Here is a 17,089-nt window from a genome sequence, read left to right as displayed (position 1 = left end):
AGATAATGGTAAAGACTTGATGACAGTACAGCGTAGATCCATTTTTATGCTGTGTGGGTGTGCTGTAGAAGTCTAATACATGTGACATGGTTTATGCAAATCAGTTCTGTATAAGCATCTTCTTACAATTAGTTTGTTGACATCTTAACTGCTGTTGGAACTGCAGTTTCCCCATAGGGTCTAACTTTTGAAAGATGAAATAACATTCTTCCTCTTACAAACCAAGTCAAATTCATTAGCAAAAAAAAAACACACCCTTGTTCAATTCAGTACATCCAGTTTTGTTGCAATAGCCTTACTTGGTCTGGTGTGACCAGTAGCGTACGGCAGCTAATTTCAGCAAACTTGAGATAGATATTTCTGTGTATGTGGCATTATTGACTCATTTATTTGACTTTAAGAGTCTTAGCATTTACAGTTATCCTTGAATTGTCATGGTGACTGTTCAGCCAAAGTTACATTTCATGTTTATCTTATAAAGGAAAATCCATGTTTCCCTACGGTGTAAACAGTAAAAGTTAGATAGGAACTGGGTCGTTTTTCTTCCCTTTCTGCAGTATTCACAGCACTTTTTAAGAGCGAAAGGAGGAATATGTGACAGATGGGGATTGTGAAAGATGGCAGGCCTCTACTGGTTCAGTTTCGGTCAACATCAAGTCAAATTAAGTTGTGTAGTCAGTCTTATTTTGCATCTTATGTTTTAGTTACTATAGGCCAAAAATACAGCACATCTTTTTTGTTAAAATGGCTTTGTCTGGAAAAATTATAAAACTGTGAGCCCCTATGTACAGTGTAATTTCTCACTTTAACAGGACAAACTCAATCTGGTGTTAATACATAGAAATCCAATACCTTTATTTTTTTATTTTACATTCATACATCTATAACATTTTACAATAATTTTAATGCAGTTAAAAAAGCCCAATCCAAAAACAAGTCCTGAAGATTTACAATGATGAATTTGCATGTTTTAAGGTTGGTGACAAGCATTTAAAAATATATACAAACACACACACACACACACGCACACACACGCACGGGGATCTAGGACAAGTGTCCTTGAGTTGTACCTTAACAGAGCTGGGCTGAATGTTGAAGTATTCAGTCACCATAGAGAAAGGCACATTGAATACACAGTGTATCTACAAACAAAAACCATAACACTTACACAACTTTACTGTAGGATCTAGAACAATGACCAAAACTGTAAACCTTCACTTATGATAAACAAAAGAACAAAAACAAAAGTCACATCTCTACAAATACGTTTGAAGCAAAATGTTTTCTTGGTCGTAACAAAGCAGTACCTTGAAATGTATTTCAACACTTGGATTGGCTCTGCCCGCAGAGAGCAATCCCACAAATATAATTACACAATATGTCACAATATTTATGCAGTTGCCCACTTCATGTGCGCTGACAACTGGCAACGGTTAAGAGAGTACCTCATGCATATCGTCATCAGACAGCAGCAGTCATCTGATATGTTTTAGACTAAATCCAATTACACTGTCATTGTTTTTCCTCTTCACATGAAAATGGCAACTTGTCATGGTGCAACATGTACGTACATCTACATAAAAATGTATAGACAACTCTATACAGCCGCAATTCTTGTTATCTTAAAATATATGTACCACCCGTCGATCAAAATTTTCAATACTTTCAGAAAAGTAAGTTCTCTGATATAAAATACTGTATTTTCAAAAAGCTGATTGTTTACACACCATTCTTCTCAACAAAATAAAGCTTTATATACGTACCTTCAAAGCTTAGAAACACTTCCAACATATATATATTTATATCTATATAGAAACAATAAAGTGACTAAGATGCCGTATGTGGCTCTACGTTCACATGTAGTGGAAACCCGTTTAGAATGGCGTACACAGCCAATTTATATGTCTAATGAACACAGTGTGGCACTACAATTTTGGATGATTGTACAAATTGGGGTCTTCAAATGCCAAGGTCCAGATTGCCTCCATTAAAAAATTGTTCCCGTCTTCCAGTTCAGCATGCCTTTGTCAAGTCAGTAGGCATGTCTACCGTTGACATACGGTATTGGATCTTTGTGTTAGTGATGGCGCCGTGCTTCTGTCGAAGATGCAAACGTAGCTGACTCTTGTGGCGGAAGTGCAAGTTGCATTTCTCACACTGAAAAAGGAAAGTAGCGCAACATTAGCTTAAGGCATTTCACTGTCTTGTAATAGCTGAAATTTAATTCAGAAGGTCATGTTATTGTATTTTGTCACTTTTTAAGAGGCAGAAGTACAGTATGTCAACCTACATGGTACGGCTTTTCTCCTGTGTGTATACGCAGGTGACTCTTCAACGTCTGCAGGTGACGGAAGCGAGTTCCACAGATCTCACACGGATATGGCTTCTCACCTGTGTGGATCAACACGTGGGCACGGAGATGAGCAACCTGTAACGTGAACAAAAAATGGACAACGGTCAGCTTCAATCCAACCATTTAACTGATGAAAGTAGCATTCAAACCGATGCAAACTATTATCTGGGAATTGTCCCTTTACTCAGACACGCTTTTATGAAAATTGTAGAAAAGCCAAAACAACCTTATGGATGTTCTTCACTGTAATTATGGGTAAAGCTGTAAATAACTCTAGCCTCACATAGTCACAGTTCAGACTTGAGTCTTAGTGTTATTACACACAGTGGAGAGGGAAAATGTTCAATAGATTCAGATTTATATGTAAGGGTGTTATTACCTGTACAAAACGAGCTCCACACGTCTCACATTTGTATGGCTTCTCTCCTGAGTGGATGCGAGTGTGAGTCTTGAGGTTAGCTGGTCTGTTAAACTGAGCGCCACAGATATTACAGCGGTACGGCTTCTCTCCTGTGAAGAGGAAACCAGAGGGGACGGGGAGGGAAAAAAAAATAAAGACGTAAGATTTCAGAAGCAAATGAGCGTAGACTTGACACACACAATGCATGAACCTCTTAGATGTACCTGTGTGGACAGTCTTGTGGCTGGCGAGGTTGCCCTTGTAGCGGAAAGCAGCCTGGCAGCGGTCACACTTGTATGGCTTGTCGCTGTGCACTTGAAGCATATGTTGCTTCAGCGCTTCATCTTCAGCGAACTTGGAGTCACACTCGTTACAGAAGAATGTACCATTTTCTGTTCAGGAGAAATCACAGCTAATGGTACCCATAACATAATAATTTTTGATTTATCGCGACATTTAATATTTGACATAAACTCACCACAACTGGAGTCTGAGTATTCAGAGTGCAGCTCTGCCATGTCCTCTGTTAGACGGGACCTGGAGGTGTTGGGACAGACTTCTGAGTGCTGCGGGGACGGGGAGCCACAGGATGAGCAGTTCAGGCGGCTCAAGTAGTGTGGAGGGTGGCTGTCACCGTTCCTCAGTGACCCTTCAAGTGCACTACAGACAAAAAACAAATACTTCAAGTCAGACATAAGTGATTACATCAAATACCAGACGTAAGCCGATACTTCAAACCAAACGGAATTTCAATATAAAGTTCCTAATATTATCCTGTTGAATGTCCAGAAAAACAGACCTGTAAATCCTAATCCAACCCTGGTTTGTTTTAAGTAATAAGACATACGGGCAATCACGCAGGGAAACTGGATAATAGAAAACAGAAGTGTAAATAACGCATAAAAACCCCCCACTGGCCATAAAATCCTCCGCTCACATGATACCTTCCTACATTACCTTAAAAACCTCCCGGTGCGTCATACTAACTGCTTCACATGTCACTGTGACATTTTAATGTGGCACTTAAGCCAAACATGCAGCTATGTGTTTGAGAAAAACCTCACCCGTTGATGATGTTGTTGAGACGGCTCGCCTGGGGCACAGGTAGGTCCTCGCTGTGATCGTTGCTCTTGCTTGTGGTTTGTGGGTCGAGGTTCTCCGAGTCGCTGGGGTGGAGGTAGGGTGGCAGGCCAAGGCGCTGAGGTGAACGAAGCCCGGGATCCCGCAGCCCCACCTCGTCTTCCTTTGCACTCTGATTCAGCACGATGAACTTGTACTTCTTCCAGTTGCGAGCTTTGGGGTCCTGCGTGCCTTGCGGGGCTTGCACTCCGATGGCTTGGGAGAGGCTTGCGTTCTTGCTGCTGCTGGACTCTGTCGGGGAGTTGGGCTGGCAGTCTGATTTGAGGGGACTCTGCGGGCTGCTCATGAGGCTCTTTCGCCCCGCCGAGGAGATTCCAAGAGGGTAGTGCTGATGGATCAGGTCTTCCTCTGCCTGAGGAGCGTGATCTTTGCCCGAGTCCTTCTGGTGCTCGAGGGTCAACACAGGAAAAGCACGCTTCCTCGTGCCGAGAGCCATAGACTGGCTGACCCCCTCGTGGCTTTCCTTCCTCATCTCGTCGTCTCTCCCTACCTCCCTTGAAGCGTAGGTGGTGGAGTGAATAATGCTGGAGGAGCTAGTGCCAACTGCCCTGGTGTATTCTGCCCTGATGATGTTGGCGCTGTCATGCGGAGAACAATGCTTGTGGTGGATACCGCTCTTAGAGAAGTCAGCAAAAGCATTTTTGGCATCAGTCAGCTTGCAGAGAGGGAAGGGGAATCCTGGCATGGGAAACTGCCCATAGAGATGGTAGTTGCTGGGGGTGCTGACCCCGCTGAACATGTTTGAGCCATAGGGCCTCCCGTCCCTGAATGGTGCCATGCGTCCGTGCAAGCTGTCAACAACATCATGGGGCCGGTAAGCATGGACATCCTGAGGTAAAACCAAGGGACTGACCAAAAACTCATCTCTGGGCAGCTTGGCAGACGGATCACTGTGAAGAGAACAAGAAGGTAAAAAACACGACAGATGCTGATAATGATGAATTTCACTGATTTGTAACGCAACCTTGTCACACCAACCTGGATTTGATGAATCTGTGGCAGGTGTCCACAACATGGTCCATCTGCAGGTAGATAGCTGTGTTCATTATCGCCATTATCAGGCTCTCCTTTAGTGTGAGACGGGAGGTGTACATAAACTCCAGCAGGATGGCAAAGCCCTCTGGGTCCACCTTTGGGTCCAGACTGATAGCATTAAGGTTGCACTTGTGGGAGTCTGTAAAGATGGTGTAAAACAGCCCACTGCAGCCATGTAAAAGAAGAAGGAACACAGACAGAGGGTACAAAGATCAGTCGCTTTGTCTTCAAACTGGAGCAAAAATTTTGGCTCACACAACTAACACACACCTGCAAGCCATGAGAACGGTCTTGTGTGCACGAAACTGCTGTCTGTTAACCAGGATAGTGACATCTGTGAGAATATCTCTGCTACGCAGTCGGTTCAGGTTGAGCAGGACATCACTCGCATGGCGTGTGAATTGTATGCAGCTGTCTGCTGCGCAAGCCATTTTGTCAAGTTCTGCAAACAGAAAAAGAAGCAAAGATTATTTCACAGAAAATAGCAATGCATGAGTTTATTTTACTGCCATGCCATAATTCACCCCCCTGTTGTAAGGCTGAAGCGCAGCTAACCTTTAAGTAAATTAGTTGGGATGAAATATATTTATGGTCCTCACAAGGTCTTCATCAATGTGGCAGAAACAGATGCAGCCCTTCCTCCAGAAGGCGGCGCCATTTATTAAATAAACACTGTCTAGACATTTAAATTTCTACCTTTGGAATAATTTCTCACCCCCCTCGCTTTCTCTCTTTCTGAACCACTGCTTGACAAGTTAATGTAACAAATGAAGATGAAAGAAAAAATTTAAAATAGCACATGATAATTTGACTGGAGCAGACAAAAGTATTCATGATATCATGCTGTAATAAAGGTGTTATTTTATTTTTTGGAAATAAATTAGTTGAACACAGTGATTCATTTACAACAGCACATTTCTAAATAATAAACACGACTAGATGCCCTGAGCATTATTTTAAAATGCGGTTTTATTAACTATATATCAAAATGAGCATGCACTCGTTGGCCACTTATTTCTCTGCATTAAATCTAGCGGAGAAAAGTGTCTTTGCCTTCAGCACGGCGGGGTCGGACTTTCGTTCAGTTCACTATGACCCAGCTGATAGAGTAAGGACATTTGTTTAAGCAAGGAGCTCACTTATTACTGCCCCCCCCCTCACAAGCACAACATCAAAACTATGAATTTTAATCTCGACCGCAGGATGTCTGACTGAACGTTCAAAACAAACTTGTACAGCTGACTAAGTTGTAGGCTACACTACAAGTAACAGTTTTCCATGTTTGCTATAATAAAACGTGTGACAGCGTGGTCCTGTGAAGCCCAGCAGCGCTCTGTATCCTCTTTGCTTTGGACGATATGACAGAGACTGGTGCCTTTCTGAGGTCAATTACTTTATGGGAGTGAAAACTAACATTTAATTAACCCAAGCCAGACTTGGCTTTATAACACGCGCGCGGATCAACTCAATGGCAAGACTGAAGTCTGTAACTGGACACGTCCGAAAATAGAACAGACTCGAAATAAATAGACATCTGTTCAAAAGGTGGTGAATCATGACCTCCAAACGGCGATAAACAACCAGCGGCTACTGTAAACACAATTAACCATTTTCGGGAAAATGTATTATGAGGACTACAACTAGGCTACACTTGTGACAGTCTGCTTTCTCACAGTGCGTTGGTGTAAGTGACAGCACACAGATTTATGTCAGCCCAAAACGTAGGTCCACAACACATCTCTAGATTTTATTTACAGATTTTTTTTACTGCTCCTGCACATGGTCTAATTGTATGTTCCTGATCATAAATACTGTCAAACCGACACTCTCAGCCCGTGACAGAAATGAGGCAACACTTTGCAGTCAAGCTGAAACCAACTTTGTGCGCATCTCGGTAAAACCTTTCTACTTGTTGTAACGTTACTTTGGAAGGCGACAGCCCATGCAGCGCAGTGTCACAGTGGAAACATTAAGAGACAACTTGGCGCTACGACGTGTCTTGTATTATGCTCTACCATGGAAAACACACACACACACACACACACACACACACACACGTTTCCGCTACAATGTTACGGTAACAGACTGGCTCTTTCGGCGCAGCCTTTTGCGCTCCATTAGAGCAAATTACCATCGCAGCGACCGCCAAGTAAAAACACCCTGAACCTGAGGCTGCCATGCTGCCAGCACAAGTTCGTGTGACAGCGCGCGCGAGCCACCGCCACGCTATGTTGACACTTGAACGTTTAAGTAGCAATAAGTCAGAGAGCGTTTAAAGCGCAGCCTCGGCTTTAAACGCTCTCTGACACTGTTAACACAGACAACTATGTCCACCCGAGAACCACCTACTACAACCCGGGCTCTGGACAGCCTTTACACCGCTCAAAATCCTCATTTTCATCACTGTAGTTATCTAATCCAGGCGTTATTACAGCTTTCACAACACGACTCTGCCAGTGCGGCATGGGGAGCTACGGCGGAGGGAGGCTGCTGTCCGTCCCGCTGCTCTAACAGCGCAGCGCCGAGGCAGCCGATCTGTCAAGAGCCCGGCGCTCTGCCTGTCACTGCAGGAGCCACCTCAAGAGTTTCGACTCTGCACTGTCCGAACTGCCAGCAGACACAGCCACACGCAGCCCCGGCTACACAGACACTTAAACAGCACAAATGTACAAATAGCTATGTGTAAAACACCAGCAACACACAGTACATAAAAACTTCGCGCCAAATTAAAGGAAAAAAGGAATTTAAAAAATCACCTGGTAGCGCTTTCCTAGAAACTTCTTGCATCACCACTTCTAAGAACCCCAGTTCTAAGAATCAGACGAGCTCAATTCTCGGAATTTGAGCCTGAGACCGTACCACTTTCCCGGGGCAGGGGAGAGACGTTTTTTCACCCTGTGGTGAACACAACTTCTTTTCTAATCGGTTCTTCTGACATATATTGAGCATACTCACTTTAACAGTGAGCGCGGCGTAAAGGCAGGGTTTGAATGAGTGCAAAAACAAGAATTATTTTGTAAAATAAAGCTGGAAATTGTTTCACAGCGATCCAACCACCCCCCAACTTTTGGTTTGATCCACAGTCACAGGACGTCGAGGCTGCGACGTCACCAGTTCCTTAAACCCAGCCCACCGAAATTCTCAGAACTAATTTATATTCCGCGATTTAAGCGGTGTGTCGTTTCGTTGCCTTTCGTCGCATACAACACACAGACCCTACACGTGCAGCACACAGACCGACATCTTAATTAGGCCCGAGCGGACAGGTCGATGTGGCAGGCTTTGACATTTTTTTTTTTTAGCCAGATTTCCTGCAGGTATGCTGACTTCATAGATGGAGAACGCTGCGAATCACCGTCGGGGGTTTGTTGAAAAATGAAAGCTTTAATAGATTTATTATTCGAAGGTCTACAGGCAGTCAGTTGAGCGTATGTCATGTGGATGTGCTTGTTAAGCGGTTTGGTTTTTCAGTTAATGTCAGTGCATGGTCGAAATGGAGCTTTCTCATCTGCGCATAGCCTATATAACGGTTTAATAGCGTAGTCGCTTCAGACCGTAACTGTTATTGTGCTGAAGCGTCAGACGGTGGATGAAAAACAAAGATCAAGACTAATTGCTGATACATTATAGCTATAGCCTAACTACAGTAGCCTATATTAACTTTTTAAGCACATAGAAAACTTGTTGCATGAAAGGCAGCACATCACCGATCTGAAAGCCTGACACGAGTATGAATGGATGCATAGAAGTTGTGTGAATGCACTCTCAATCCTTGCTTATAATTCACAACCAGGCAGATGTGTTTGATGTGTGAGTATTAATGTTTACAATGCCACGAGAGGGGACACGTTGTGACATTTTATGCAGGGCTTGGTGATGCCTTTGTAACTCAATTGAACTCCTCAGCAGGCTCTGTCCTCCTCCACAACACACACTTCAGACAGACTTCAGCCTCTTGTTATGCAGATGTTTTTCCTCTAAAAATAAGTTCTCCTCCCTGGGGTAAAAACAAAACAAAAAACTTTTTGATTGAATAACTGATTAATTGGAAGGAGTGGGGCTGGGAGGCCTGTGAAATTGTCCATGTCAGGTGATGTGAAAACTTAACAACAAAAACATTGCTCATTGAAATGCAAAGTGAAAGATTCCTGGAAAATTAATTGAACGCATGCTTTGTTTTTTCTCCTAGCATTTAATTTAAGGCATGTGTACTCCCAGTTGCATCATTTCTCAGAGTTGGCCGAGAATAAATGCAGTCTTTTTTACTTTGCAGCCTACTGGTGTTGTGTTTTACTTCATGCGCTTTCAGTTTGAAACATATCAGCAAGCCAGGCTTCTGTATAAACGGAGGGCATCGAAGAGAAGTTGAACTGCACGTGTAGTTTGTTTCGTCCCTGTATGCAGATGAGAACTGGTGTGAATTTACATATCTTTTGACCCGTTAGTAGATGGTTTATGGTGCTTGGTTTGGAGGGAAAGTTAGTATTAATTTGATGAGCTGTGGACAAGCATTTACTGTCTGTGACTCACCTTGGAAACTTTGTTTGTGGTGATTCCAAACCACAGATTCCGCGTCTTTTCTCATCCTGTTCACTCCTTGGCACAGAAGGAGCATTTGCTGAGCTGATAACACATGACACAAAGACAGATTTTTAAAATAAAATCAGGAGATATATTAGTTTACACGACAACAGTGAAAGTGTTGCCTCAGCTACGTATAACTCCTTTCAAAATATATATTTTATCTTCAGTAGTAGTTTTAATATTACAAAATAACACACAGACACTCTAGTTAGATTTAAATGCTCTGAAAATATCAATTAAATATTTGAATGAGTGCTTGATACTCATATGACTGTAAAATCAGTGGTGAGCTCGTCAGTGCTTAATGTTAATAATCAGTAAACACAGCACATCCCACATTGGAACATAGAGCCTCGTCATATTTTGCTAAACTAACCGCATTTAGACTTTAAAGTCCTCGCTCCCTTTCTACATCTATTGATAGATATTGATTGATTGTATATTTTATAAAGTCTTTGAGGAGTATCTTGTAAATTTCTCATGATCCATGATCTGATACTTTTGTTTTGATGATGTTGAACGGAGAAGTGTAAAATACATTCACCCCACGATACATTTTTGAGAGAGATTGAAAAGAATACACTCGATGCCACTGTCACTGCACGATAATGCTCACATGAGGTTTAATTGGCGTCAGGGACGTTTGAGCAGCCAGTCACCCTTTGTCATTCAGTGTACAACAGACTGTGTTGTACGCATCCAAATGAATCAGATGCAGCACCTTTCTTTTCTCCTTTTTTGTGCTTAACCCTTTATGTGACGACACACTCCACTGTAATGTAAACGGCATTTCCCTGTGGATTGCCCGCGCATCCGCCCATCTGGATCCGGCATCCCACTAAAAACACTCCAGGTGTTCACAAACCATTGGGGAGAGGGGGGGAAAAAGTCTCCAAAATAATTAAGACGCACGCTTTTACAGCAATCTCCGATTCAGCACTGCCAAATAAAGACTATGTTGAGCTCCAAACAAAGAGCAGCGTCAACTTTATTTCAATCCACTTGGGGGATGTTTAAGGCGCTCCAGCACAGTTATGCATAATGCACGGCCATAAACCATCCAGGAGTTAGGAGAGAGATGTGTAATTTACCAAGGCCCCATGCTGTGCCCAGCTATAGAAGGATGAGATAATTACTGCAAATCCTTGGCAAACTTTTACTCAACCAATTCCAAGCAAAAATAAATGACCCACTTACAGAGGACAGAGAAAGAGTGCAGGGTACCTGATCAATAACCCCCCTGTCTAAACCGATAGGGATGACACACAGGGCGCATTGTCACATCATGAACAATGCATCGGTTAATCCTTGATCTCCATTCAGACTGTATAATTAAACAACGGGTCATAACGTTAGGGGTTTGGTCTCTTTGTCTAGGCGGCATGCTGTTCAGAAACAATCACAGTCCAAAGCAGGTTGCGACAGTGATTCAAGTCTGGCCGGCCAGTAACAGCTGCACATTAAAAAAAAATCTTGTACACTTCTGACACAGTGTGAAACATCTCTAAGCCGTATCATTGCCTACACTTGGTGTATGATAGGTCATTGAATAGAAATGCCCACTGACAAAAGCCCGAGGCCCGGAGGTTGCCTCACTTCTTTTTTTCATAAACTGCACACTTTTGTCTCGTTTCACAGCAAATTTCTGCCAACTTCAGTGTTCATTGTCAGCAAAGATGTGAGTGTGGAGTTTTGTTCTGAGAGGCATGATGCAACCAAGCTGTAACACCAAACAGATAATGCTGTTAGCTACAGAGGTCTTTTTAGTTCCTTTCTTTAAAAGAATTTCTTTTTATATTGTTAAGTTTCACTTTTTTTTAACTCCATGCATCCCAGAAGCATTTTTTCTGCTTTTGTCCACAACAAAGTCGCCGTTTGTCAAACACCATTCCTACGACAGGTGTGAATTGTGACACGGCCATAGTGTGCCTGTAAAAAGATTTGTTCTTCTAGTCTTATTGTGCATATTTATACATTTTCCTTGATCGTGTATTTGTGCAGATCATTGAAAACATATAACATGCATAATTTATCAGGACTAGTAACAAATAGATGCAGTGAACAATTCACTGAAGCCACTTCAAAAGATTTCCTGCGCAGGTAATGATGAGCACAGTTCACTTGGAAGCTCGCCTCTTTTTTAATTAACAGACAAACGGGCACGTCATTTTCTGACATGAAACCGTGTCTGTTTGCAACAATGCTGCTGCGTGTCTCTGCACTCACACACACCAGGTTAAAAGTTGTCTTTCATCCCTATTTGACAGGGCTAAACACACAGAGGAATATTTCCAGCTGTACCGAATAATAGAGATAAGGAGCTGACAGAGGTTCACACTTATCTAAAAGGAGTCCCTTGATTATATGTACTGCTGTTAATGAACATTTTGGCAATGCACTCAATATAGATTAATTCAGTGTGTATGCCAGGTGGAAGTGTTTCCCCCTTACTTTGAAAGTTATGCATGTACTATAAAGCAACAACAACAGGACAAGTGTTTCAGCTCCAGTGGTCAATAACGAGGCTCCCTGGACATGTAACAGCTTTGTTAAAGTCTGTTTTATTCTGCTTTATCACTTAATTCAAAAAGAAAATGCACACATGCATACCAAAAAAACAAACAAACTTTGGAATAAGTTTCTGCAGTCTGCCAGTGTGGATAACCTTGAGTTCACCAGCTTGCCTGTGCAAGCTACATGCTAAGGTTATAGTCAGAGCAGAGGCGTGTTAGTGGGCTAGAATTCCAATTTAGTCATATCAAAGCATGTAGATTCAGGACTTTCTCAAGGCCAGCTGAGAGGAGCCAGGAATGCAGCCTGCAGAGTCAAACTTGATGGAATTTTCCACGCATACCAGAAACAGTCCCTTGCCAGTGTGCCATCTGCTGGATGGTGGGTCAGTTACTTACCACGAAACATGAGGATATATAGTACAAGTAATAGCTAGCATCCTCACAAATCTTCACAATCTGTTTGTGAGTGTTTGCTCTGTCTTCCTCCTTTCTCTCACATGCCCAGGGCTGCAAAATGCAGGAGTTCCAAGAGCACATGAGGAGGAGTTGTTAAATTTGGGACAACTTCTGCACAGATTAGTTTCAAAGCCTTGTTATGTGTCTCTACATGGATTCAGTTTGGTATTTTAACAGCGCTATACACTCGCAGTGATAGGGAGCTTCAGTGCAGAGATTCAAATGGTAAACAAGTGGGTCTTATTTCTTTGCACCACCCTCAGTAATGATCCAATAAGAATCAGCTGTCTGAATCAACCCCCTTTCCTCCACTGCTGTCACAACACCTATTAGTTAGTATAAAGCTGTAGATCTTGATATGGTGTGTGTGTGTGTGTGTGTGTGTGTTGGAAACATTGCGAGGCTCGTTCCTTATATCACAGCATTTTTTTTTTGTTTGTTTTGTTTGACTTTAGGGATGGATGCATTCTCCTGCTTACAAATGTACTCATACTGTAGAGCAGTGGGATACATACTTAGCAAGTTAACAGAAAAGGCTAAATAGTTAGCTAAAATGAATACATTTTAAAAAAATAGTTACCGAATAGAGCATCTGAAATAATTAGCCAAAAGTGATGAAAAAACAATAAAATGTGACTTATTTGATAAACAGGTGAAATAGTTAACTAAAAATAATGGATAAATGTTTTAAATTGTTAGCTAAAAGTAATGTACAAACAATTAATATAGATATCTAAAAGTAATAGAGAAACAATTGAAATAATTAATTAAAGTAATGGATAAATGGTTGAAATAGATAACATTAGCTAGTAATGGATAAACAGCTGATGGAATTTGCTAAAACTGATGGATAAACAATTAAACAGTGAGCTAAAAGTAATGGCTAAACATGAAACACAAAAGTAACAGAAAAAGTAACTATATACACAGTTTAAATAATTAGTTAAAAGTATTGGATAACCAAACTTGATAGCATTAGCTTACAGGTGGATAAACAGTTGAACTTGATAACATTAGCTTTAAGGTGAATAAATAGTAGAAATAATTAACTAAAAGCAATGGAAAATGAACTTGAACTAACTGACCTAATTATTGACAATTCATCCGTATTAAAAAATATTATAACAATATTCACTTTCTTTGGTGTTGTTTTGCAGCCCCCTTTAAAAGCAACTGAAATGAAAACATTTTGGACAAGTTTTGATTAAGGGGTATTTAAAGTGAATCTGCTTGGGATGTTGGAGTATGGCAGATAAAAAAAGGCTACAAACTCCAAATGTAGGCTACAGTACAAGTTGGATCCATGTAAAATGCCTGCTTAGATAGGGTGTTAATTTCACACTGTTATTGAACATAACTGCGACATCAGGCATCCAGTGATTTTGAGAGTTTTAGATTATCACAGATACTTTGAGTGACAAAGTAGAATTTTGTGCAACACAGAGCTCATAAACCAAGATGCACCAAGATGTAATTTGCCATTTGCACTGTTTAGGCAATACAGGTTACATTTACTTACTGTATTTCCACTGTATGGTGGAATCTCCCATTGTCAACAAGTCATTGTGACATCAAGACCCAAAGTAGCTAAACCAGTATGGATTCTGTAGCAGAAATGTTTTCAGAGTTTGTAGAAATTCACTCCACATAGACACAGACACGGTCTTGTTATTGGGGACTCAGCTCTCCCTCAGTTAACTGTTGCATTTCTCTACTTGTTCTTTCTCTCTCTCTTTTGCCCCTGCTGTCTGTCATGCTGTGACCCAATTTTGCTTTCAATTATATCCTATGTTACATTGCCACTGCCAGGTCAAAGTAGCTGCATGCATCTAAGGCCAACAGCTGATACTGGTCTACAGGGCTGATTAAACAGGAACAACACACACCTAGCTCCAGGCCGTTCAACCACGCACAAAGCAGCGACAGCGCACTGAGCAAATCTCCACCACCCCAGCTCTCTGTCTCCTTAATATGAATGTAATCATGAGGGAAACACTGTGAAATTTTATAAACATAAATATGTTGTTAATTTCCTTACACCCAAACATGACAGGTCAAGTCTGCTGCAGTTACGCTGTAAAAACTGTTTTCACAAATGCTAAAAGGAGCTCTAGGTGAGCTTTCATAATTTCATTCCATGAGAAAACTGGCACTGGCCCTCAGCATATTTTGGCAGAGATTCCATCTGCAAGCGTTCACAGCCTCCATTAGTATATAGGTGTATTTTCATGTCAGCTTTTTTTGGTTTCCTCCAGCCAAAGCGGTAAATGGTTTTAAATCCAACATGGAAACATGGGATTGGCGAGGATGAAAGCAATCCCACCAAGCCCCAGAAGTCAACTGCTTTACCAAAAATAAATAAATAAAACCCCTTCAAACCACATACACACGTACATGGATTGAAGAAGAAACCATTTCAGCATTTTTATGAAATATCAAGGAAAATATATGCATAATACATTAAATGCACATGTATATTGTTAATTTGCAAAAAAAGTTTACAATTAAAAAGACATACCATGTCTTTTCAATTTTCTTACCATTTTTTAATCCAATTTCTGAATAATCTGTGTTCATTTTGCCTAAAATTTATAATTTCTGATTATATTTTCTTATGAAACTGACTTTGTCTTATCTACACCCTTATTTCTTACGGTGCTTTCTCCTTCTAAATTCTGGAAAACCTCCCACTCTTTTTGTTTGCTCGAAACAAATCAACTCATATAACCATCAGGCCTTATCAGTCTGCATTTCTGCAAGTTTGAAAGGAAGAAATTAACCTATTTTTGATTACAATTTATTCCTACTAATCATCATCATAGTTGACAGCTACTGTATCCTTCAGTGCTTTCATTAAAAGTATCTCTGAAGCCCAGGAAATGCCAGGTGGAAGTGCTGATGCAAGAAAGCAGAGTGGCACCTCCTGTGCTCACCACATTCGCATAATTGTTATCTGTTGTACATCACACAGGCAGACACTCCTGATATCAGCTGCACTCTGAAACATTGTGTACCTTGCTTGCATGGGACTGCAGACATTTCTTGATAGCATCACATGTGAATTTGACAGAAAACCAACCAGCCAAATTTCACCAACCATAGTGTAGCTTGCATTGTGCACTAGTGACATGTCAGCTGTAAATTCAGAGATTCAAAAAGTGTTCAGTGAGCTTGTGTGTCGCTGCTAAGAACTTTTTTAAGTGTTAAGAGAGTGTTTGATGTTAAAAAGTAATTTTTTGACATAGGTTTACTCAAACCACTTTGTGTTTTCAGTGTCTTTTGTGCAGAAAGATTCTCAAAGGGTACAATGTGAAAAATCAAAAGTGAACCAGAAAGCCGTGTCAAATCACTCGGATCCTATCTTTAGCATTAAATGTCTGTTTTGCATTTGCATTTTACATACTGTAGATATACCAGTGAGGACATTGTTTATTGCATTCGGTACTCCCATTTGCTTATCAGATGTCAGTTGTTTTATCGTGACCAGTGTCTACTGTGTGTCCTTTAATGTTACTTTGCATGCTCGCTTGTGTGAATGTTGTGACTGAGCAAGTGATTCAGCAGTGCATTTGAGCTCTGTGACTAGCTGACCGTCATAAAAGCAGCGTGGAAATATACGATGCGGTGCAGGAGTTAGAGAGCCGGTGTTTCAGGCCTTTGTATGTTCGGTGGAAGCGTGCTTTCTGCTGCCACTCGTCCTGTGGAGATGTTGACTTCAGAATTTTCAAGATCTTCAGAAACAAAATGTTTATTTGTCTTATTTCAGAAGTGAAATTACATGTAGGTGCACACCTCTCTCTACGGTTTTTGTAAGACACGAGAATGTGAACAATTTCATAACCAATCCTATTGATAATAACTAAATATAATGTAGTGTTGGATAGGCATAAACTATATATTTTTTAGGAAATATATATTTGTTCACAGTTTTTAATATGTCTTAATGCAATTTTGATAAAGCCTTGTGTAGTATGACAATGCACTGGTAATATAGCAATCCAAAATCACATGTCTAGTCAAATATGTCAAGTTTCAGAAATTATTATATGATTATATTCATTTAAACTTTGTTTTTAAATTCAAGAAAGGTTTGCTAAGAATGCATTCTCTTTTGCAGCAATGCTATGCTCCATGAAATATTGTCATTTTAACTTGATAAATGAAGAAAAGACGAAAGAACTCTCACCTTTATTCTGCTGGAAGGAGTGAGGCATGATGGGATCTGTAGTGGGAATCAGGAAGCAGTGCTGAGCCTTAAATTCAAAGGTGTGAGCCCAGTTCAGGAAGCGAAGGGGCCTCTTCTGCAGTTCCAAGAGTCTTTTTTATTGTTGCCAGTCACTGAGATCAGTCAGCTTTTCTACCTGACAGTGGTAAGATCCAGAGCACAGCAAAACACAACCCGCTGTACTGTTTTCACCAGAGTTTTATTTTTCTGGCAAGTAGCTAGTTGATCCAGGATGCAGAGTCTGACTGGTGCCCGAGCCTCCCTCTGAGTGGCAGCTAAAGCTGGAGGGATGAAGCTGTTTTCAGTGCAAAAGGGCACCAAATCTGTGTCTCGCGGTGGCAGAGCAGCTCTGGTGAAGCCTCGTGTCTGTCATTGTTCAGCAG

The 17,089-nt window shown here is 41.2% G+C and overlaps 1 protein-coding gene across 2 annotated transcripts; it reads right to left on the bottom strand.

Moving 5' to 3' along the window:
- Positions 1–849: 849 nt before the first annotated feature.
- On the bottom strand, positions 850–9,543 carry bcl6aa (BCL6A transcription repressor a). 2 transcript variants are annotated; one of them, XM_046050376.1, is made up of 9 exons: positions 9,459–9,543; positions 5,199–5,370; positions 4,872–5,093; positions 3,818–4,783; positions 3,232–3,413; positions 2,978–3,145; positions 2,733–2,863; positions 2,291–2,428; positions 850–2,157 (listed from the first exon to the last, which is right to left on the bottom strand). In XM_046050376.1, exons 1-9 carry the CDS (start codon positions 9,541–9,543, stop codon positions 2,014–2,016), a joined length of 2,208 nt encoding a protein of 735 aa, XP_045906332.1. In that variant the 3' UTR covers positions 850–2,013. The 2 variants fall into 2 exon arrangements, with proteins under 2 accessions (XP_045906332.1, XP_045906331.1); XM_046050375.1 differs by lacking the exon at positions 9,459–9,543 and adding an exon at positions 7,685–7,771.
- Between the last annotated feature and the right edge of the window lie 7,546 nt (positions 9,544–17,089).

The sequence above is a fragment of the Micropterus dolomieu genome, linkage group LG05, assembly GCF_021292245.1.
Source record: "Micropterus dolomieu isolate WLL.071019.BEF.003 ecotype Adirondacks linkage group LG05, ASM2129224v1, whole genome shotgun sequence".
NCBI lineage: Eukaryota > Metazoa > Chordata > Actinopteri > Centrarchiformes > Centrarchidae > Micropterus > Micropterus dolomieu.
The sequence above is the reverse complement of the archived record's forward strand: the minus strand, read 5'-3'. Positions and strand labels throughout refer to the sequence as shown.